The sequence below is a fragment of the Muntiacus reevesi genome, chromosome 6 (genome assembly GCF_963930625.1).
Source record: "Muntiacus reevesi chromosome 6, mMunRee1.1, whole genome shotgun sequence".
Taxonomy (NCBI): Eukaryota; Metazoa; Chordata; class Mammalia; order Artiodactyla; family Cervidae; genus Muntiacus; species Muntiacus reevesi.
This window is the reverse complement of record NC_089254.1, coordinates 26,023,926-26,045,458: the sequence shown is the minus strand read 5'-3', so window position 1 is coordinate 26,045,458 and position 21,533 is coordinate 26,023,926. Positions and strand designations below refer to the sequence as shown.

Below are 21,533 nucleotides of genomic sequence, written 5' to 3'. Positions count from 1 at the left end.
AAGAACTGCTTTCTTCCCAGCACATTTCCAAATCCATTCATGTCCGTCTTGGGAATATACTTGGATTCCCATTCTGAATCAATGGTGATGGTAGTGGTTTAAGTTGTATCCAACTCTTGCAACTCCATGGACTGTCACCTTCCAGGCTCCTCCGTCCATGGGATTCTCCAGGCAATAACACTGGAGTGGGTTGCCATTTCCTTCTCCAGAATTAATGGTGAGGGACACCCAACCTTTTGTTCTAACCCTGACTCTAACTTTCTGCGTGACCTTTCTAAGTATCTTGTCCAATTCACATGGATGTTTGAAGACAAACAAAATAGAAACAGGGCTTTTGAGCTTTGGGAAGAAAGACCCTTCTTTAATGTTGGGCCCAGGAAGTAGCTATTGATGATCCATGGAGGGAAGTATTCTGCAGCTTTACACTAAGGAAAACTTCCCTCAACAGTCATTTTGGGATGAGAGATGTCACACTTCTACCTCTCCCAGCACAAGTACAAGAGCCTGTATCACTGGGCCTTCTAGCCACCCCACATTTCCCCAAGTTCATCCCATACTTGGCATGTTGGAATCAGGGTCAATTCAGTCAAGGAAAGCTACATTCTTTTGTTATTCAATAAAAGTATTTTCTCCTTTTTTTTTGGACCTGTTAAATGTCATGAAGGCTTGTGTGTCATAATGCCATTCACGACTTCTGAATGCTTTGATATAAATAATTTTTTGGCTTATGCTTGTGCTTTTATTCAAGTTTTCTTTCACTTATATAAATCAACCTATGTGGACAACCTAGACACAGACTGAGCACTTAAACATGCAGTAAGACAAAAGAACATTTTAAGAAAATGATGAAGAACTTTGCTGACTTATTGCTCTGATAACTGTAATTATCTTCTGAATAAATATGTGATAACCATAACAGTGGTTTGTTAAAGTTCAGGACATGTGTACATCTGGTAATATTATCTTTGGAAACAAGATGACATTACCATATCATGATACCATAGGATCCCCAGAGCCAGTTTCTTTTTTAACCAGGAAAAGTAATGTAGTTTAATTCTTACTGTGCTATTTCAGGGTGTGCTTTCTTATCATGAAGGGTATTTACTTAATTGAAACTCTCCCCTTATTGAAATAAAGACAAACTAATTTTCCCCTCTTCCTCCTCAGCAGAATGTAGTCATGAATAACAAATGAGGGTTTTACTGTTCTGTAAGTCCATAATGGATTTACCCATAAAACCAATTAGATGTTCACCCTGCAATTAGTTGCCAATTGTTAAGAGTTTAAAAAAAAAACAAATCCATGCTTTTAATATGTCACATCTGATCTAATAAGTTTGGGAAATATGTGCACATAGTTACACTGAAACAAAATACACACAATGACTGTAAAATATCACCAATTTGCTATAATTTTGAATGGCAGTAACGTTACCCTAAGAAAATTCACTGGATGATTTAGTAGTGATATCAAAGGAAACTGACCCTCTTTTCCCTTTTTCCTCTCTTGTTGATCTTATGTTTCTCCTTCCTTCTTTGTCCTTATAACCATGTGTTATCTAAGAACCATCTGGAAGCAACCAAGAGGAAATGGAGAAGACAGTCTAGAATATGGCTCACCCAAGTGCTCAGTGTATCTGATAATAAGATATTTTATTGTATATTATGCAATATATTGCAGTTATTTTTATTAGATTGCTTGAATCTAAAGCATTGATATACTTACTTTTCTATGCTCACGTTTATTTAACTAACAATGAACTGTCTAACATGCCAGCTAAATTTGTTCTCTGTATATCAGGATTTCTCACACTATGTTCTGTGGAATGCTAGTTTCTGTAATATTTACAGTTATTTGGGTGTGGGGGAAGAAACTGGGGGAGTGGAGAATTTCATGTTCAAGTAATTTGAAGAAACAATGTGCTAAATAATCTAAGATTTTCTTACTAGTGCAATTCTAAAAGTCTTTAATATGCTTTTGCAAGTCATCAAGAGGAGATATTTTAGCAAATGACATTACTTATTGGTGAGAAGCGCTTATCAATGTCCTCTGTATACAGTTTTAGCAGAAAGTAGTGTGGAAAATACTTTTGCTGATGCCTCAAATTTAGAGCCATTATTGGACTGTTTCCCCAGATCCTTGTGGGGCCTGTAGTACTCTACCTCGGCCACCGTAACAAAATACCATAGACTGAGTGGTTTAAACAGCAACAACTTAAGTTCTCACAATTTTGGAGCCTGAAAGTCTGAGGTCAGGGTGCCATCTCGGTTGCATTCTGTTGAGAGTTCTCTCTCTGGCTTGCAGATGGCCACCATCTCGCCAAGAGCTCACAGGGAGCACCTTTCCTCAGTGGTGCATCCAGGGGGAGAGAGAAAATCCTATGGTGTCTCTTCTTATAAAGACACTAATCTCATCAGACCAGGGCCCTGGTCTCAAGACCTCATTTAATCCTAATTACTTCCCCAAAGGGCCTATCTCTAAATACCATCACAAGGGGCTGGGGTGTAGAGCATCCACATGAATTTGGGGGGTGTGGGAGGACAAAAGCATTCAGTCAGTAACACTGCTTAATAAAAACACACATTTTGAATTAGCTGAATACCCTAAGACTCTTCTCCCTTTGATCTGAATTGACATCATGTTCATCACTGACAAGAAAAGTCTGTCAAGGTCTCCTTCATTTCTCTTAGGAGGTTAGGAAGTGAAGGCTCACAGTCCTGTCTTCTCAATACTAATTTCCCTGGACTCTCCATATGGTTACGGAGGCCCAGACACATCACCTGTGTGGAGAGTGAGTGTCCAGTCCAGCCTGTGTATAAGAACACACAGACAGGAGCACCGGCTGAATGGTCCCCAGGATCATGCATGAGATCAGAACTCATTCATGTCAAACTAAGATAAATAATGGAAAAACAGTGAAGTTTTTATTTCAGAAAGAGCCAACTCAGATGGTATCACTCATGCCTTTCCTACCCAAGAGGTGATAAGAAGGACAGGAAGCAGGCCTGAACTCCATGTCCTTTGGCTTTCTAGCATGACCAGATTCCCCCTATCACAGAGGGCTAAGGGTTGAATAATTCTTAGTTTGTTAAGATGCACAATACATCTTTACCAAATAGACCAAAAGCTACAGAGCAGCAGCGAGCTTGGAGAGGACAGACGCCTTGGGGACTCTGCAGCCAACCCCTAAGAGGGAGACCACCTAATTTCTGCTTCTTGGCTTCGAACTAGGTTGAGAGCACTTTTGTCTCACCCCTTTGTGACAGACTCTAGAAGCTGGGGTTTAATTTTGTAGAGTCTCCTGAGGGGACTTTATTCCTCAGGGTGTCAAAACAACTTTCACACCATAGGAGGGTTCCTCACTTATTTCCACTTCAAAGGGGCATTAATAATAATCCTCATTATTACAGAATCTACCCAGACTTTTCTGGTGGGATGATTAATTGGGGAGTGTGGCTGTTTTTTTTTTTTTTCCCCTCCAATATATCAGGTGCAACCATATCAGCTCCTAAAAATAAATGTTCTCTCTGCAAAAAACAGGCACAAACAAAAATGTTTTGAAAAGTAATCACTTGTTTAAAAAATGGAAATCGGGCTTCTGTGTTGTAAGGAATGTATGCGCATAACGGTGAAACCCAACACTGGTAAACGATCTGACTACCTCAAAGTGAAGTTTCTGCCTTCCTACAGTGGCCTTTAACCCTGCCCTTTCCTCCAATCTGAGAAGAGCTGATGTTGATGGAACATATAATGGCCCCTTTCCTGTGTAGTAAAGTCAGCAATAAAGCTTAGTAATTAAGGGTACCAGGGAGGCCCAGCCCAGCAGGCTAGTGGTGTGGCGAACACTTTTAGAACTTCAAACAATATCAAAGTCACTGAGAAACGGGCCTAGCTCAGTTCTGGTTTGAATTAAGCCTCACTTCCACACGCACTTTTCAAATCCAAGCTCAAACAAGAAAGCCAAGGCCTTCTGGATTTCATTAGAGCCAATTATCTTATCTGTTTCATCTCAGGCCTGACCCTAAGGCTGGCAAACAGCTATTCAGTGCATTTGTGTGGTTGTTTGAGAAAGCCTCCAGTCAGCCAATGGCCCGAGGACCTGCTAATTAAAACACCGTTGTCCTCCTGCCTTAGTGATTAAATATTTTCAAGCTTTTGTAAATAATTTTTCCATTCTTTGCCCCAAGCCTCAAAGGTCCAATACATGCAGTAATTTATTTAGTTTGTCAGAGAATACTGTTGGAAATAGGGCCATAATGGAACCTTTGGAGACTTTTATATGTCTTGGTACTTCTGAAAGTGACAGTTTATAAACCAGCCAAATGTGTATACTGTTTCTGATGTAATTATGGCCTAATGGCCCTTCTCCTTTTGAAGTGATATAGTGTATAACAGGCTTACATCTTGTCAATAATCATATTTCCTCAAATGTCAACATGATATCTAGCATTGGAATTTAATGAGATCATTTAAGTCCTAGAAATGGTATCAAGGTACCCTGTCTCCAAATTGTTGTGCTTTTTTTTTTTTTGCCTGAGGGTGGGTCACAGTCATGAAGACTGGCTTAGGAAGAAGACTAATCGAATTCTTGCTTGCTCTTTGTGGCAAGGACCTGCTAGAGAACACTGAATTCTTTCCAGAGCCCACTTCTGAGAAGTCAGTGAGTGATATGATGATGCCACTTCAGAGAAGAAAATATTCAGGGAGAACATTTAGAATTAGGATCATTAAGTTAAACATTTTTTCCAGACCTAATTTATATTCAGAGTGATCTGAGAACTTCAGAATGATACTTATCTTGCAACTGGATTGTGGGAAGGGAGAGGACGTTGAGAATTTACTTTAGAGCTGTGACTATAGCAGACATGGGTGGTGAACACCCCAGGAAGCCCGCCCTGCCCTCCTGACACATGAACTCCCTGCCCGCTAAAGCTCCTCGGGCATGACCTGGCCCTGTGCACCAAAGTGCACGCAACTCTGGCCTGGCTCCTCCTGGACCGACACATAGGCAGAGCAGTGGGTGAGCACGCAGAGCAGACAGACTCCTCTCGTCCCTTCTGGCCTGGGTACAGCCATGCAAACTCACAGCTCTTCTGGGCAGTGCAGTCATGTTTTATGGGAGGAAAATAAAAAATCTGGGGTTTTGTTTGTTGTTGTTGTTGCTCTTTTTGAAGTATTACAAGAAAAAAAAATGTTGGCAGGCTCATTAGCTGCATCCAGCGTTCACTAACACACCTATGAAAAACAGCTATGGGATGGAGCGATTCTGCTTCTGCTGTTCTTAAAATGACACTTTGGTCTTATCCTAAATAACAGGCTTTTAATAAAAACATCCACCAAAGGCAGACAATTAAACAATACATAAAGCAACAGGGGGCAACCTCATGGTTCAGTTATAGTCTGGAGCCATTCCAAAGGAGAACATGTGGGTATTTTACAAGGAACAATACACTTTTCCAAAGTTATTATAAAACAACAAAATTTTAAAGTGGGCCTAACAAGCCCTTCAAACTTGGTACAGGATTTTGCGTTTGGCTCTGACAGTAGGATGATCTGCTTACATCCTAATTTTTTCAAAAGCATGTTTAGAGAACTGTGTCAAACATTATGCCTATATATCTATATTAGACATAACACTGCTTTTTTTTAGAAGACATACAATATGCTAATTTGCTTCCTTTCAAAAAACTGGCACTAGTGAGCTAACAGGCGGGGCTTCCCTGGTGGTTCAGCAGTAGATAATCGGCCTGCCAGTGCAGGGAATGTGGGCTCCATCCCCGGGTCAGGAGGAGCCCCTGGAGGAGGAAATGGCAGCTACTCCTGTTCTTGCCTGGGAAATCCCACGGACAGAGGAGCCTGGTGGACTACAGTCCACGGGATCGCAAAAGAGTCAGACATGACTTAGCAACTAATCAACAACAACAACAAACTGTAACAACAGGTGACTGATCGTTCTTTCATAATTAAATATTTTCCATTTGGATCCTACATTTGATTTGTATCAACTGTCATATCCTCAAATAACTAAAGAATATATTAAGCTTCTGACAGACTTCAGTTTTCTAAGTAATTTACAATTTAAAAAAAAAAAAAAAGTAATTTACAATTTAATCAAATAACTTTAAACTAAATCAATTAAAACATGACATGCCCCAGATTTTATTTCGGTCCCTGCCTCTTTCACCTGCTGAGTCACACTTGGAATAATTATATTTACTGGAGAGAAAGGCATCACTCTATAATTTCTGCAAATGTATTTTCAATTTAGAAGTTCTGGAATATAAAAGGGAAGGGACAGTATCAGAAACCTGTAAAAGAGAGAAGACTTGGGTACACAAAGCAAAGTCAGAGGCTCAATGCAGCAACTTGAAGAAACTTTTTCTGAAACTGAAAGAAGAGAGGATCAAGTCATCAAGCTTTCTTTGGGCTATAAAACTTTTAAATTATAAATCTGTGCCAGCTTCATTCTTGCTCTGGATTGTAAATAAACTCCTCTTCATATTGTTGCCTCTGACTACTGTTTGAATAAAAATGCTGATTTGTTTCTGAAATTCAGTAACTCCAATTATTGCTTTAATTTCAAGGAGTTAGGAACCAACAAAAAATATACATCCTCAGTGAATCAATATTCTGTTTTCAACAACAATAATATATATCTTTAATACATTGAGGTTATTTTCTTGATGGCTATTTCTGCACCTGTTTTGGTATGCAAAATATGCCCAAGCTGACAGACAGATGGATTTAAAATTCTGCTAAGACTGAAAGGTGACTCAGTCATTCATCTGCCCCTCCTCCCATGCCCCTCACCTTTTTTTTTTTCTTCTTGGCCACACTGCATGGCTTGCAAGATCTTAGTTCCTTGACTAAGGATCAAACCTGTGCCCCCTGCAGTGGAAGTGCACAGTTCTAACCACTGAACAGCCAGGGAATTCCTCTCCCAGTCACTTATTAAATTACAAAATATGAATTATAATGGCAAGAATATTTCTTTGCTGAGCCTTTCCCATCAGAATTTACTCAGTCCAGAAGTCTGCTGCTCTCCATCTAGCTTCACAATAACAATATTGCTCCCTGGTGTAGAACATGTTAAGACAACAAATATCCAAGACCACAGTGCCCATAAGAAAGACAGACATATTTGTGAAATATACAAGGGCACATCCTCAACCTTTTATAGAGTTGCCAGAGGAGTTTAAATGTCTACACTTATAGGAACGAATGTTGATTTATAAGCTTCATCTACATGACATCAAATCACTGGGATGAAATATGGAAAACTGTATCTATCATTCAGATATCTGATGTCATACAAAGACCTGGACTACTATCTACGAGTCATGCCTATAAGAAAATTATGTAAACTTCAGTCCTGCACCTCAAGGGTAATATTTACACAGACTTTCTAATGAACAGATGTTTCCCAAAGTGGACTCTTCTGCTTGGAAAAGTTAGACAGTAAATTTCTATTAGTAAACATTGTATCTATCTAATTCAAAAAAGGGAATAAAAATTCATATTTATGGTACACTACAACAAAAGCTCTATTTCTTTTCTCACATCATTTGTCCTCTCAATAAATTTAGCTTTGGTAAACTTTAGGTGTAAAACCATGGAAATAAAGGCAAATTATTCACTTAAAAGAAAACACATGAAGAACAAAAGGTATTGAAATTTAGTTAATAAATAATAAAATAAATATAGTTCAATAAATAAAATAAGTTCAGTTCATTGAAATAAGTAACTTTTATTTGGCTTTATCTTACCAGTAAATGAGGCATAATCTTAAAATATTCACTAAATCTGTGAAAATAAAAAGTGTGATTTCACAGTTCATTAATTATATTTACCTTCCATTCTGGCTATGTCATATTGTAATTAACTGCATACCAAGTCTGTCATTACTAGATGAGATGATTTAAGCTGATGACTTGATCTGAGCTGCTTGACAGTACAAAAGATCTGCTATTTCTGGTCTAAAAAGCTTCACAATAATATTTCATGGAAAGCTTTCATTTCCTGATATCTCTGAGTATTACACATATGTTGGGAGGATTTTGTGCAAGGCAAGGGTTTTGTAATCCACTGTTCCATCTTGAAAATAAAAACAAATTGTTTCCAGTCACGCAAATTACTTTCTTTCTTAGAGAGATGTGCTAGGGGAAAGTTAATAGAATATAGCTACTCTCTTAATTAGTCCTTATTAGTTGGAAAACTGTATAATTTTTACACAAATTCCTGGAAATTTCTGGATTTAAAACTGTTCTAAGTCAGAAGGGAAAATGTTGTCTTAAAATTTTTACAGCTCATCTTTTAAAATAATAAGAAAAACTATCTTGCATTTGAACTATTTTAAATAGTTCTTCACAAAAGAGAATACAATTCACATTTCAAAACTTCAAGCACTTCAAGATACTTTCTGGACTTTTCAAGTTCTATACTGTCTAATAATATCATATCTCTTTGATGCTCAACTCAAAAATGAAGTTTGCAAGTTTCCCAAGGAAGACAGGTGTGCATAAGATCAATTTACTCCCAAGGTCAAAGAGCAAAATTCTAAGGGTATCTAGAGACACACACCTATAGAAATTGTAATTTTTTGATGAAAATTGGTACAATATGTTGCACAGATGAAAGAGGAAAAATGTTCTTAAACTATACTTACTGCTGAAACTAAAGAACAGATACAGCTGACAGCTTTCTAAAATTTATTCCTATGGATCTTTTTCTTCTGACCTGTTCTGATAAAACTTCTTGAAACAGTTCTACATGCATAATATAAAGAACAGAATCTGGACAATGAATAAAACTGTAGGTCACTCCAACAGTAATTTCGTATGTATTGCTCTTCATTGAAATAAAATATCAATAGATGAAAATCATTACTGCTTTGTTCCCAAGATTGACTGACAAGTTCAGATTTGAAGTCCACATCTTCTTTATTAGCCAAGTCTTTCAGAAAAGGAAAATGTGGGCTTGATTTGTGAGCTATGATAAATGGTCTGGGAAAGATGGTAGTAGGGCCAATTTGATATGTACAGTATTTCATATTGGCAAATTGTTTCAAGAAATTCCACCCTCTTTCCCAAAATGTCTTCAACATCCTTGGGAAAATACATACTATCATGAGCATAATATATTTGGTTGTCATTAGCAATTGAAAATCCATTTGAAGACTGGGAAGCAATCAACCACAGTTCTTATAGACAAAATAAGGCCCCAAATCAATTCTCCAGTATTATGATTTTTAGATGACAACAAATCATTTTTTATTTCAAAGTTGGATCTAAGTGTTCATTTATCCATCTATTAAAATTTAATTTGGGTTTTCTCAAGTTCAATCACATACCAATTTCAAAAAAGTCTAAATATGTAAATAATGAAAAAATATTTTAATAAAAAAGGAAAAAATACATTCTCCAGTGTAAATAGTCTGGGTATCAAAAAGAAGAAAAACTAAATGAGTTTTATTTGATAGACTCTTAGTGTGGACATGAGGAAAGGCACAGAGAGAAGTGGTTTGGAATTAGTTATGATACAAGGGTAGTGAGAATCTAGGAATTATTCTCAACTTTAAAATAGTATTACCAATTTAGATGTGAAAGATAAACGCTGGATAGACTAAAATGCATTGGTAAAGAATTTCTCACTTTATTATTGTTCTGTAACCCCTACTCTTAACAGAGGAAGTGAAAGTGAAAGTTGCTCAGTTATGTTCAACTCTTTGCAACCCCACAGACTACACAGTCCCTGGAATTCTCCAGACCAGAATACTGGAGTGAGTAGCCTTTCCCTTCTCCAGGGGATCTTCCCAACCCAGGGATCCAGCCCAGGTCTCTGGCATTGCAGGCAGATTCTTTACTAACTGAGCTATCAGGGAAGCTTGACAGAGGAATTATGGTTTTTAGCTTAGGGCCAAGAAGTACTGTCTTTATACTCACACTTTTTGACACCCAATCCCTGATCACCATTAACCAGCTATGTGACATCACGAAACCTACCAAAATTCAAAGGGGACTTGGTGTCCCCATTTGGAAACTGGCAGCACTTAATTCAACAACCTGTAAAGCTGAAAAGAAATAAGCAACTGACAAATATTAAGTCCTCAATGAATGTTCTATGTTACTATGTTATTATCATTATGTTACCTTATAATAGTTTTCTTTTTCATTCTCTCAGCAATAACTTCACTAAAATATGATAAAAATAAGAACAATAACAATATGTACTTAGTTGGCATTACCAACAGAAGAGGACAGAAATATTTACTAAGATACTCTCATTTCTCAGAATTAAGCAAACTCTAACTTTTAGTCTCTGCATATGACAAGACCATTTAGAAGTCAGTGCTCTAAAACTAGTTAGAGCAGTAATGTTGTGTTTGATAAAATAAGGGAAAATAAAATATTGTACTTATTTATATGCCCTGCCCCAAATGACCTACTATCATTCCATGGTAAATTCAACCACTAGTTGTGCTAACTAGTTGTCTGAGGAATAGCTGCTCTGTGAATATGACAACTAAGGGCTCAATTTTCTGCTCTCAAGTTAAATGCATATTTTTCTATTTTTGCCACAAAAGGGGAAGAAATCATAGTAAGCTCTATGTTAAAGATGCTGCATCTGGAACAGAACTGACAATGTGACTGATGAACTGAGAATAGATATGCTATCTAGTCAAGTTTCAAATCACAATTTTGTATTAATGGATTTTAAATTTGCTTATATCACTAAAGCAAACTGGTGCAAACAGGCTGTTTAGACTCTTCGTATATGCTCACCTGATTTCAGCGGTTTTGACTGTGTAACAAATATGCTATTTTTTAAACATTCTATTGGTTATTTGGTCAAAGTGTTTTACCAAAGGTTATATTTGCAAATAAATAAGCAGGGAGACAATATACAACCTTGACATACTCCTTTTCCTACTTGGAATCAGTCTGTTGTTCCATGTCCAGTTCTAACTGTTGCTTCATGACCTGCATACAAGTTTCTCAAGAGGCAGGTCAGGTGGTCTGGTATTCCCATCCCTTTCAGAATTTTCCACAGTTTGTTGTGATTCACACAGTCAAAGGCTTTGGCATAGTCAATAAAGCAGAAGTAGATGATTTTCCAGAACTCTCTTGCTTTTTCAATGATCCAGCGGATGTTGGCAATTTGATCTCTTGTTTCTCTGCCTTTTCTAAAACCAGCCTGAACATCTGGAAGTTCATGGTTCACGTATTGCTGAAGCCTGGCTTGGAGAATTTTGAACATTACTTTACTAGCGTGTGAAATGAGTGCAATTGTGCGGTAGTTTGAGCATTCTTTGGCATTGCCTTTCTTTGGGATTGGAATGAAAACTGACCATTTCCAGTCCTGTGGCCACATATGAGTTTTCCAAGTTTGCTGGCACATTGAGTGCAGGACTTTCACAGCATCATCTCTTAGGATTTGAAACAGTTCAACTGGAATTCCATCACCTCCACTAGCTTTGTTCATAGTGATGCTTCCTAAGGCCCACTTGACTTAACATTGCAGGATGTCTGGCTAAGGTTAGTGATCACACCATCGTGACTATCTGGGTCATGAAGCTCTTTTTTGTATAGTTCTTCTGGGTATTCTTGCCAACTCTTCCTAATATCCCCTGCTTCTGTTAGATCCCTGCTTCTGTTAGGTCCCTACCATTTCTGTCCTTTATTGTGCCCATCTTTGCATGAAATGTTCCCTTTGTATCTCTAATTGTCACCCTGTTTATTTAACCTATATGCAGAGTACATCATGAGAAACGCTGGACTGGAGAAAGCACAAGCTGGAATCAAGATTTCCAGGAGAAATATCAATAACCTCAGATATGCAGATGACATCACCCTTTTGGCAGAAAGTGAAGAAGAACTAAAGAGCCTCTTGATAAAAGTGAAACAGGAGAGTGAAAAAGTTGGCTTAAAGCTCAACATTCAGAAAACTAAGATCATGGCATCCAGTCCCATCACTTCATGGCAAATAGATGGGGAAACAGTGGCTGACTTTATTTTTCTGGGCTCCAAAATCACTGCAGATGGTGATTGCAGCCATGAAATTAAAACGATGCTTACTCCTTGGAAGGAAATTTATGACTAACCTAGACAGCATATTAAAAAGCAGAGACATTACTTTGCCAACAAAGGTCTGTATAGTCAAGTCTATGGTTCTTCCCAGTGGTCATGTATGGATGTTGAGAGTTGGGCTATAAAGAAAGCTGAGTGCCGAAAAATTGATGCTTTTGAACTGTGGTGTTGGAGAAGAGTCTTGAGAGTCCCTTGGACTGCAAGGAGATCCAACCAGTCCATCCTAAAGGAGATCAGTCCTGGGTGTTCACTGGAAGGACTGATGTTGAAGCTGAAACTCCAATACTTTGGCCACCTGATGCGAAGTGCTAACTCATTTGAAAAGACTGTGATGCTGGGAAAGATTGAGGGCAGGAGGAGAGGGGATGACAGAGGATGAGATGGTTAGATGGCATCACCAACTCAATGGACATGGGTTTGAGGGGACTCCAGGAGTTGGTGATGGACAGGGAGGCCTGGCATGCTGCAATTCATGGGGTCGCAAAGAGTCGGACACGACTGAGAGACTGAACTCAATTGATATTTGCAAACACAAAAATATTTTTACTAAATAGAGACACTTCATAAGCCAATGAAAAGATATGCAGAATACATCATGCGAAATGCCAGGCTGGATGAAGGACAAGCTGCAATCAAGATTGCTGGGAGAAATATCAACAACCTCAGCATTTGACACCACCCTTATGGAAAAAAGTAAAGAAGAACCTCTTGATGAAAGTGATAGAGAAGGGTGAAATAGCTGGCTTAAAACTCAACATTCAGAAAACTAAGATCATGGCATCCGGTCCCATCATTTCATGGCAAATAGATGGGGAAACAATGGAAACAGTGACAGACTTTATTTTCTTGGGCTCCAAAATCACTGCAGACGGTGATTGCAGCCATGAAATTAAAAGACACTTGGTCCTTGAAAGAAAAGTTATGACCAACCTTGACAGCATATTAAAAAGCTGACACATTATTTTTCCAACAAAGGTGTGTCTAGTCAAGGCTATGGCTTCTCCAATAGTCATGTATGGATTTGAGAGTTGAACTATAAAGAAAGGTGAGCACCAAAGAATTGATGCTTTTGACTGTGGTGTTGGAGAAGAGTTCTTGAGAGTCCCTTGGACTGCAAGGAGATCCAATCAGTCCATCCTAAGGGAAATCAGTCCTGAATGTTCACTGGAAGGACTGACGTTGTAGCTGAAACTCCAATAGTTTGGCCACCTGATGTGAAAAACTGACTCATTGGAAAAGTCCCTGATGTTGGGAAAGATTGAAAGCAGGAAGTGAAGGGGACGACAGAGGATGAGATGGTTGGCTGGCATCACCAACTCGATGGACATGTGATGTGTTTGAGCAAGCTCTGGGAGTTGGTGATGGACAGGGAAGCTGGAGTGCTGCACTTCCTGGGGTCACAAAGAGTTGGAGAAGACTGAGCAACTGAACTGAACTTTACAATAAAAATAACAACACATACTCAATATGTATTTTCTAGATTACGTAACTCGCTCATTTCCTCATTTTCAGTTAGCATTCTGACAATCTGGTGAAGCAGAATCATCCTGGGAAGCAGTTTTCCCCCAAAGGTAAACATGCCTGAAAACTTGATGTTTATAGACCTTTTATACTTGGAAATTCTTACCATTAACAAATATTAACTACGGTAGCTACAGAGTATAAACGCATTGGCTTGGAGATATGTAATTTTTTAAAAATCACAACTTTTTAAGTTTGCATCTAAGGAACCCAAATCAATAGATCTAAGTTACTCTCTTAGTTCATCTTCAGTGGGTGCCAAATGAGACATCTGCTATTTCATCAATACCTTCTAAATGTAAAGGGCCTGTATTTATTTTTTGCAATTAAAAATCCACACGGAAACCATCATCCATTTACTCATTCATTCGTTTATTTATCTATCCAATATCCAGTAAAATATACATAGTTTGAAGGACTTTTTCTTCTACATCAGTAATTGCTACTCAGTTTTTTTAAACACGTGTAGATGTCTTCTCACTAGATTCAATTAGAAGTGTGAGATACATATTATCTCTTGCCCACTATGCACAAACTACTAATATTGTTAAAATCACCATACTATGTTAGGTAATCTACAAAGTCAATGCAATTTCTATCAAAATACCAATGGCATTTCTCATAGAACAAGAAAAAAAGAGTTCAAATTTGTATGGAAATACAAAAGAGCCTGAACATATTAAAAAAAAAAAAACAAACCTGCAACAGAACATAGCTGAAAGATTCACTCTCCCTGACTTCAGACTATACTAAAAGCTACAGTAAACAAAACAGTATGGCACTGGCACAGTAAGACAGACAACAGAACAGGACAGACAGACCAGAAATAAACCCACACACTTACAATCTATTTATCCATAACACGACAAAGGAGGCAAGAATACACAAAGGGGAAAGGACAGTCTCTTCAATAAGCAGTGCTGGGAAGACTAGACAACTACATATAAAAGAATGAGGATCAGAAGAGCCTCTAACACCATTTACAAAAATAAGTTGAAAATGGACTAAAGACCTAAATGTAAGATGAGAAACCGCAAAACTCCCAGAGGAAAACATAAGTATAATATGCTGAGACATAAATCATAACAATTTTTTAGATATATCTCCTAAAGCAAAGGAAATAAAAACAAAATAAGCAAAAGGGACCTAATTAAACTTAAAAACTTTTGCACAACAAAGAAAACCTCTGACAAAATGAACAGAAAACTAACTGAATGGGAGAAAATATTTGCAAATGATATGACCAATAAGGGGTTAATATCCTATATATATATATATATATATATACACACACACACACACACACACACACACACATATATACACACACACACATATATATAGTTCATACAATTCAACATCAAAAACCCAAATAACCTGGTTAAAAAATGGGCAGAAGAACTGAGTAGATATTTTTCCAAAGAGGAAATTAAGATGGCCAACAGACCATGAGCGTGGAAAGATGCTCAACATTGCTAATCATCAGAGAAATGCAAATCAAAACTGAAATGAGTATCACCTCACACTTGTCAGAACGCCTGTCATTTGAAAGAGCACAAGTAACAAATGTGGGCAAGAATGTGGAGCAAAGGGAACGCTCCTGCACTGCTGGAATATAAATTGGTTCATCCACTGTGGAACACATTATGAAAGTTTCTCAAAAAATTAAAACTATGATTATCTTATGACCCAGGTTTCCCTGCTGGCTTAGCAGTAAAGAAATCTGCCCGCAATGCAGGAGATACAGGTTTGATCCCTGGGTCAGGGAGCTATCCTGGAGAAGGAAATGGCAAGCCATTCCAGAATTCTTGCCAAGAAAATGCCATGGACAGAGAAGCCTGGTGGTTGCAAAGGGTCAAAAATGACTGAGCATGCAAGCATACATACATACACCATATGACCCAGAAATTTCACTCACGGGTATATAGCCAAAAAATCCCAAAACACTATTTCAAAAAGATATAGGCACCCCAGTGTTCATAGCAACATTATTTACACTGCCAAGATATGGAAGCAATGGAAGCGCCCATCAATCGATGAAGGAATAAAGATGTGGTATATGTACGCAATGGAATAGGAGTTAGAAAAGAATAAAGTTTGTGATTTGCAGCAATATGGATGGACCTGAAGAACATTATGCTAGGTGAAATATGTCTGACAAAGAAAGACAAATATTGTATGACATCACTTATATGTGGAATCTAAAAACACAATAAACTAGTGAATATAACCAAAAAGAAGCAAACTCACAGAGAACAAACTAGTGGTTACCAGGAGACAGAGGGAAGGGGGGCATTTTAGAGGTAGGGAATTAAGAGGTACTAATTATTATATACAGGGCTTCCCTGATAGCTCAGTTGGTAAAGAATCCGCCTGCAATGTGGGAGACCTGGGTTCTATCTCTGGGTTGGGAAGTTACCCACTCCAGTATTCTGGCCTGGAGAATTCCATGGACAGCCCATGGGATCACAAAGAGTCAGACATGACTGAGCGACTTTCACTCACTTCACTTAATTATTATATACAGAGTAAGTTACATGGATATACCATAAAACATAGGGAACACAGCCACCATTTTGTAATAACTATAGAGTATAACATTTAAAGTTGCGAATCACTATACTGTGCACCTGTAACTTATGTTAATAATATTGTATGAAAATAAATAAATGGTCTTATACAGATAATCACTTTAACATTTACATAATTCTTAAAGAATTAATTTTTAGAAAAAAAATGTGTACTGTGCTCATTTAGTGATTATGCATAAGAAAGAACTATTCCAACAGTCTTTTGAAGTGACTGGAACAGAAGTTGATAAGCAGGCATTCAGAAAATATTTGTTGAACAAAGAGAAGACATTTGAAATTGTTATAAGCAAATGAATGGGTGTTCAGAGTTCTTATAAAGCATACTCCTTGAGGGACCAAGAGATAGTTAGATTTCATGCAGTTCTCTCAGGGGTTTCCAATGCTTCTACTGTAGTGTATCATTCTGCCTTCTTTTCTGAATTATTTATCTATTAATTGATTTATTCAGACAGAATTACTGAATAGCTCTTCTTTGCCATGCTGTGTACTAGGGATTTGTATTCAGGTCATGGGGAGGAGGTCTTATATTACAGTATAAGTTCACTACGCTTTATCATACCTTTGTCTTTTAACTTAGGAGCAACAGAAAAGAGCAGCAGTGTGGTGGGATAGAAAGACTACAGATTTTAGAGTCACATCACAGCCCTTCCATAAGACACAGCCATGATGTCCATAAAATCTATAATCGAGAACCTGCCATGTAAGATCTTAATATAAATACCCATAATTATTTAATAAAAAATAACTTTAGAAATGTACTTTAGCTGAACATAAAAGATACTTGATATTACTGAAGATTTTTAACACTTGTGAGAAATCTGAAGCATCAGTTCAGTTCCTCAGTTCCGTTGCTCAGCTGTGCCCAACTCTTTGCAACCCTGTGGACTGCAGCACGGCAGGCATCCCTGATCATCACCAACTCCCAGAGTCTACTCAGATTCATGTCCATTGAGTCAGTGATGCCATCAAACCATCTCATCCTGTGTCATCCTCTGCTCCTCCCACATCCTACAATTATTCAGAGATGAATGATATTAATAACTGCATAGAAGAAATACTGGCTATCTGAACCAGATATGAAATGTTAAATATTCTATTACATTTTTAAAACTATCTTGAAAACTTAGAGCAAAAAAGAAAATGTTCAATTTGTCTGCAATTTTCTTTTTGCCACAGAAAAAAACAATACACAATAGAGACCACAAAGGCAATATGTATGGAGATTCCGGCTGGTAAAATAAGCAGCTATCTTATACTCTATCATAGACGGAGTTTCAGAGAGACAGGCTTTTCTTCCAAAGATACTTATCACAGTCCAGAAACAATTAAAACTTTAGAAAGAAGAAAAGACACCATTTATTTCCTCCCTACTTCTTTATTTCACATCTACACACATATGTCAGAAAGCTCTTCACTTTCAATACTTAGAAAATGGATTATATTAAGAAGGATATGCTTATCACACTACACTAAAATGTATCTGGAGGCCACACTAGTGCCCCAAATTAGAAAGGAATATATATATAGATAAATAGATAGACAGATGAGAGAGAGAGAGAGACAGATGGGCACTCTTTGCCTGCAAAAGCCTTTATGAAGTATGACCTGCACACCTGCCATGCAACCTCACCCTCATGTTCGAGGCCACAGAACAAGATCATTTCATAACTCCACGCTTTCACAACCTATTCTCTCTGGCTAGTATGAATCCTCTTAGTCCGATTCTTTTACCCCTTGAAAACTACCACTCATTTTGAAAACACAAGTGGAATAATACTTGAAAGCTTCCCGGAACCTTTCAGAAACAATTCATCATTTTATCCTATGTCTAAGGACATCTATTCTCTAGAACAGTAAGTACCACTTTTATTACGTTCCCTAAGAGCATATCAGCTCTAAATTCCAAGTGCTCATCACTGTCCCTGGCATATACTATGTGTTCAATGAATATTTTTTGAATTAAGGACTTAGTTTCTTAAGTCCTCCAAGGACAGTTTACAAGTATTTCTAGTTATACAAATTCAGCAGCAAGCAGAAATGGTATAGTTCAAAATTAATAGACTTATTATGGATTAAATCTGGTTCTTAAATAACTATAAACATCAAAGTCACAATTTTACATTTCTGTAGCAGAGCTAAATAATGTGGCCTCTCCTCTAATTAAGCCTGGATATGGTAACCACACTGGGAAGTTCAGAGAAGTTTGCTAAAATAAAGTGTTCACATTCCAGGCAAAGGGAAGGTGCTGTCATCAGGATATTCAGATGCTTTTAGAAGCACTTGATTCAATCACCATTTCAATCAAAAATCAAAAATGTACACTTAATATCAAACCAGTCAATCCTAAAGGAAATCAACCCTGATTATCCATTGGAAGGACTGAAGCTGAAGCTGACACTCCAATAATTTTGGCCACCTGATGCAAAGAGTCAACTCTGGAAAAGACCCTGAGGCTGAAAAAGAATGAGGGTAAGAGGAAAATGGGGTGACAGAGAATGAGATGGTTGGATGGCATCAATGATTCAATGGACATGAGTTTGAGCAAACTCTGGGACAGAGTGAAGGACAGGGAAGCCTGTCCCCCTGTTGTGCAGTCCACAGGGTCATAAAGAGTCAGAGATAACTTAGCAACTGAACAACACTTATTAATGAAATTGTTGTGTTCAAAGGGGCTTTTTAAAAAAACAACAACTCATCTACTGTTAACTTTGTCATGGGAAAATAAGTACAAAATAGCAATTATCCTTTCATGCTGTGAATACTTGATCTATTCTTATGTAAAGGTACAGTACCACAAATAGTATTAAGATAATAAAAAACTAATAGCTCTGTTACAGACCAATGAATATAATCACATACTAATGTTGAGAACTTAATGTATGTATCATGTAAGTTACCAAGTCAACTTGATAAACAGACAAATTCATCCGTAAGGTAATATAGAAGCCTATTATTCCATTAAAATTTCTTTAAAATATTAACAGTGCTTGTTAAGTTGCAAATATAGGCAAAAATAATTTATAATACTGAAACCCCTATAGTTTTTAATGTACATTTTTAGTTTTCCTACTAATAAACACAAGATATCTTAACAGACAATCCAAGTCAAAGTAAATAAACTTATCTCACCTATTTTTCTATAAATAGTACAGATATATGAGTGTATATTTTTGCAGAGTGTAAATCTGAAATAGAAGTAGAATTTTCCTCAAATATCAACACAAATATATTTATTTTAATGCATATTCTTATAAATAGTAATTTCCTATCATTTTTCCTGAGGCTATTTTCAAATGAAAAGTGACTTTCAAATGAAAAATTGAAGTATGCATGATACAAAGACCAACTTCTGTGTATTGGTGTATTTCTGCAACAATACACAGAAACCCATCAAAACTTCACTGATTAAAAACTTTTCCTATGTATTTAGGATACATTATCAACAGGATTTTTCCCTTGGTAATTTATATAAAAATGTTAAATTAGGAAAAAAAGAATGGGTCAAAAATTTCTCATCATGCAACTGTTTGCTTACAAATAAACAAAACACCTCAAATCCAGCAGTACCAACAAGTTAAAATCTAAAACCTTGCAAGTGAGGGATATATTAACATAACCTGACATTTTTCCTTAAAAGGGACCTTACTAAAGACTGAAACAAAATTTAATACCAGAGAATAAATGACTTAAAAACTATATCCAAAACAAAAACTTTTAATTTGTTGTATTTCTTGTTTCAACTACTTTGTAAAGTTCTTTGGGCAAAAAAAAGTATAATGCAAAATGTATATATTAATAAACACTTTAATTACTGCCTACATTTTCTAAAGAAATTGGAAACAACCAATTAATCTACAGGTGTTCTAATGTGAGGGAAAACACACATATTATGAAGGAAATGGGACACTCAAGCGTGGAATAAGACTGCCCAAGCCAACGTCCCTTGGAACTAAGAATGCCAAAAGTTGCCATGTGCAAAAATCTGTGCAAAAAATTCTATAGCCCAATGAAGTTTGGGATATGCCTGTTCAAAAAAGTGAAATAGGTAGTGAAGGGCCTCCCAGAGCAGTCAATATGCTAATGTCCATTTTAAATCACATCATATGTTAAAATAGGCAGAGTTTTCCAGAATTACTCAATAAATTTTTTTTCCCTTGTTTTTGGCATAATGAGAGGAACATGCCTGACCAGTAGTGAACATACCTGTACCTAGGTCTTGATGTAACTTTTTTGGATACTCATATTCCTTGTCTTTGTAACAAAATTCAGGTCCCCCAAACCAAACATTTTTTGGATCTCTGATACAATGGCTCTGTTAACCACTCTGCATTGGTCAGAAATTTACATTTCTCTTGCATTTCATGTTGTTTCAATGGACATTTGTTTTCTAATTTTGCACTTTGAGAGAAAGAAGCACCAACCTGAATGCTTCAAGGTACTCAATATCTCCCATGGGGGGATCAAGGCCACCTGTCCAGGCAATATTTATATTGTATCCTTCTCCAAGGCCTGTTCCAACCTAGGAAGAGAAAAACCACACCACAGTGGGTAGAGGAGAGCACAGGGAAGAAGCAAGAAGACAGGAAAACAAACACATGTGTGCTCTTGAAATAAACATCAAACAACATGTCAAATCAGTCCAACCTTGCTTGACAACCAGTGCTCTGGGTTATGCACTTGTTCTGCGCTGGTTCTTGGTCCCGTGGGACTATTCAGTAATCTCGTGTAATTTAAAACACCAGCAAAGGACAAGAAAATTAGGGGTAATCATGCAATGCAATTACCTGAAAGATACAAATAAAAGTGGGGCTCTAAAGAAATAAACCGAACCTCATTTGGGGCTCCACTGCCAGGGAAAAAGTTCCCTTCATCATAGCGATGCAGTGAAACATACAGGATGTTGGGGTCAGCATAAAAGGCTTGCTGTGTACCATTTCCATGGTGAACATCCTACAGGGAAAAGAAAACAGATGACAAATACAGTCACGTCTAACTCTGTGTGGAGACAACTTTCCTGATGTCTAGTTCCCTGTCTTTCTACCCCACCCTCCTTCTCATTTTCTGTCTTCTGTATCCCTCTTTCTTTCCCGTGTTCAGCTTGCTTCCACACCACCCCCCTTTACTTCCTGAACTTTCAGGCAAATTACCCTTTAATGCACTCATTTTTTAAACTGGCTTCTAAAAATCAGGAAACCACAGAGAACATGCCCTGGAGACTCCAGATGAGCAGTCATTGAGAAAGCCCAGTCCTTTGGTACAATTAGATATTTATACACCGGCCCTTTGTACTCTTTGCTTCAGTGATGGAATCTTGCATCCTGTTTTATGGAGGAAT

The 21,533-nt window shown here is 37.4% G+C and overlaps 1 protein-coding gene across 6 annotated transcripts in view; it reads right to left on the bottom strand.

Moving 5' to 3' along the window:
* HDAC9 (histone deacetylase 9) overlaps positions 1-21,533 on the bottom strand; it is a 912,538-nt gene that overhangs the window by 157,412 nt on the left and 733,593 nt on the right. For all 6 annotated transcript variants that reach the window (XM_065939945.1, XM_065939948.1, XM_065939946.1 and 3 more), the window contains 2 exons: positions 21,029-21,148; positions 20,620-20,717 (listed from right to left, as the gene is read on the bottom strand). In XM_065939945.1, coding sequence (XP_065796017.1) covers positions 20,620-20,717; positions 21,029-21,148 — 218 coding nt within the window. The remainder of the gene's footprint in view (positions 1-20,619; positions 20,718-21,028; positions 21,149-21,533) is intronic.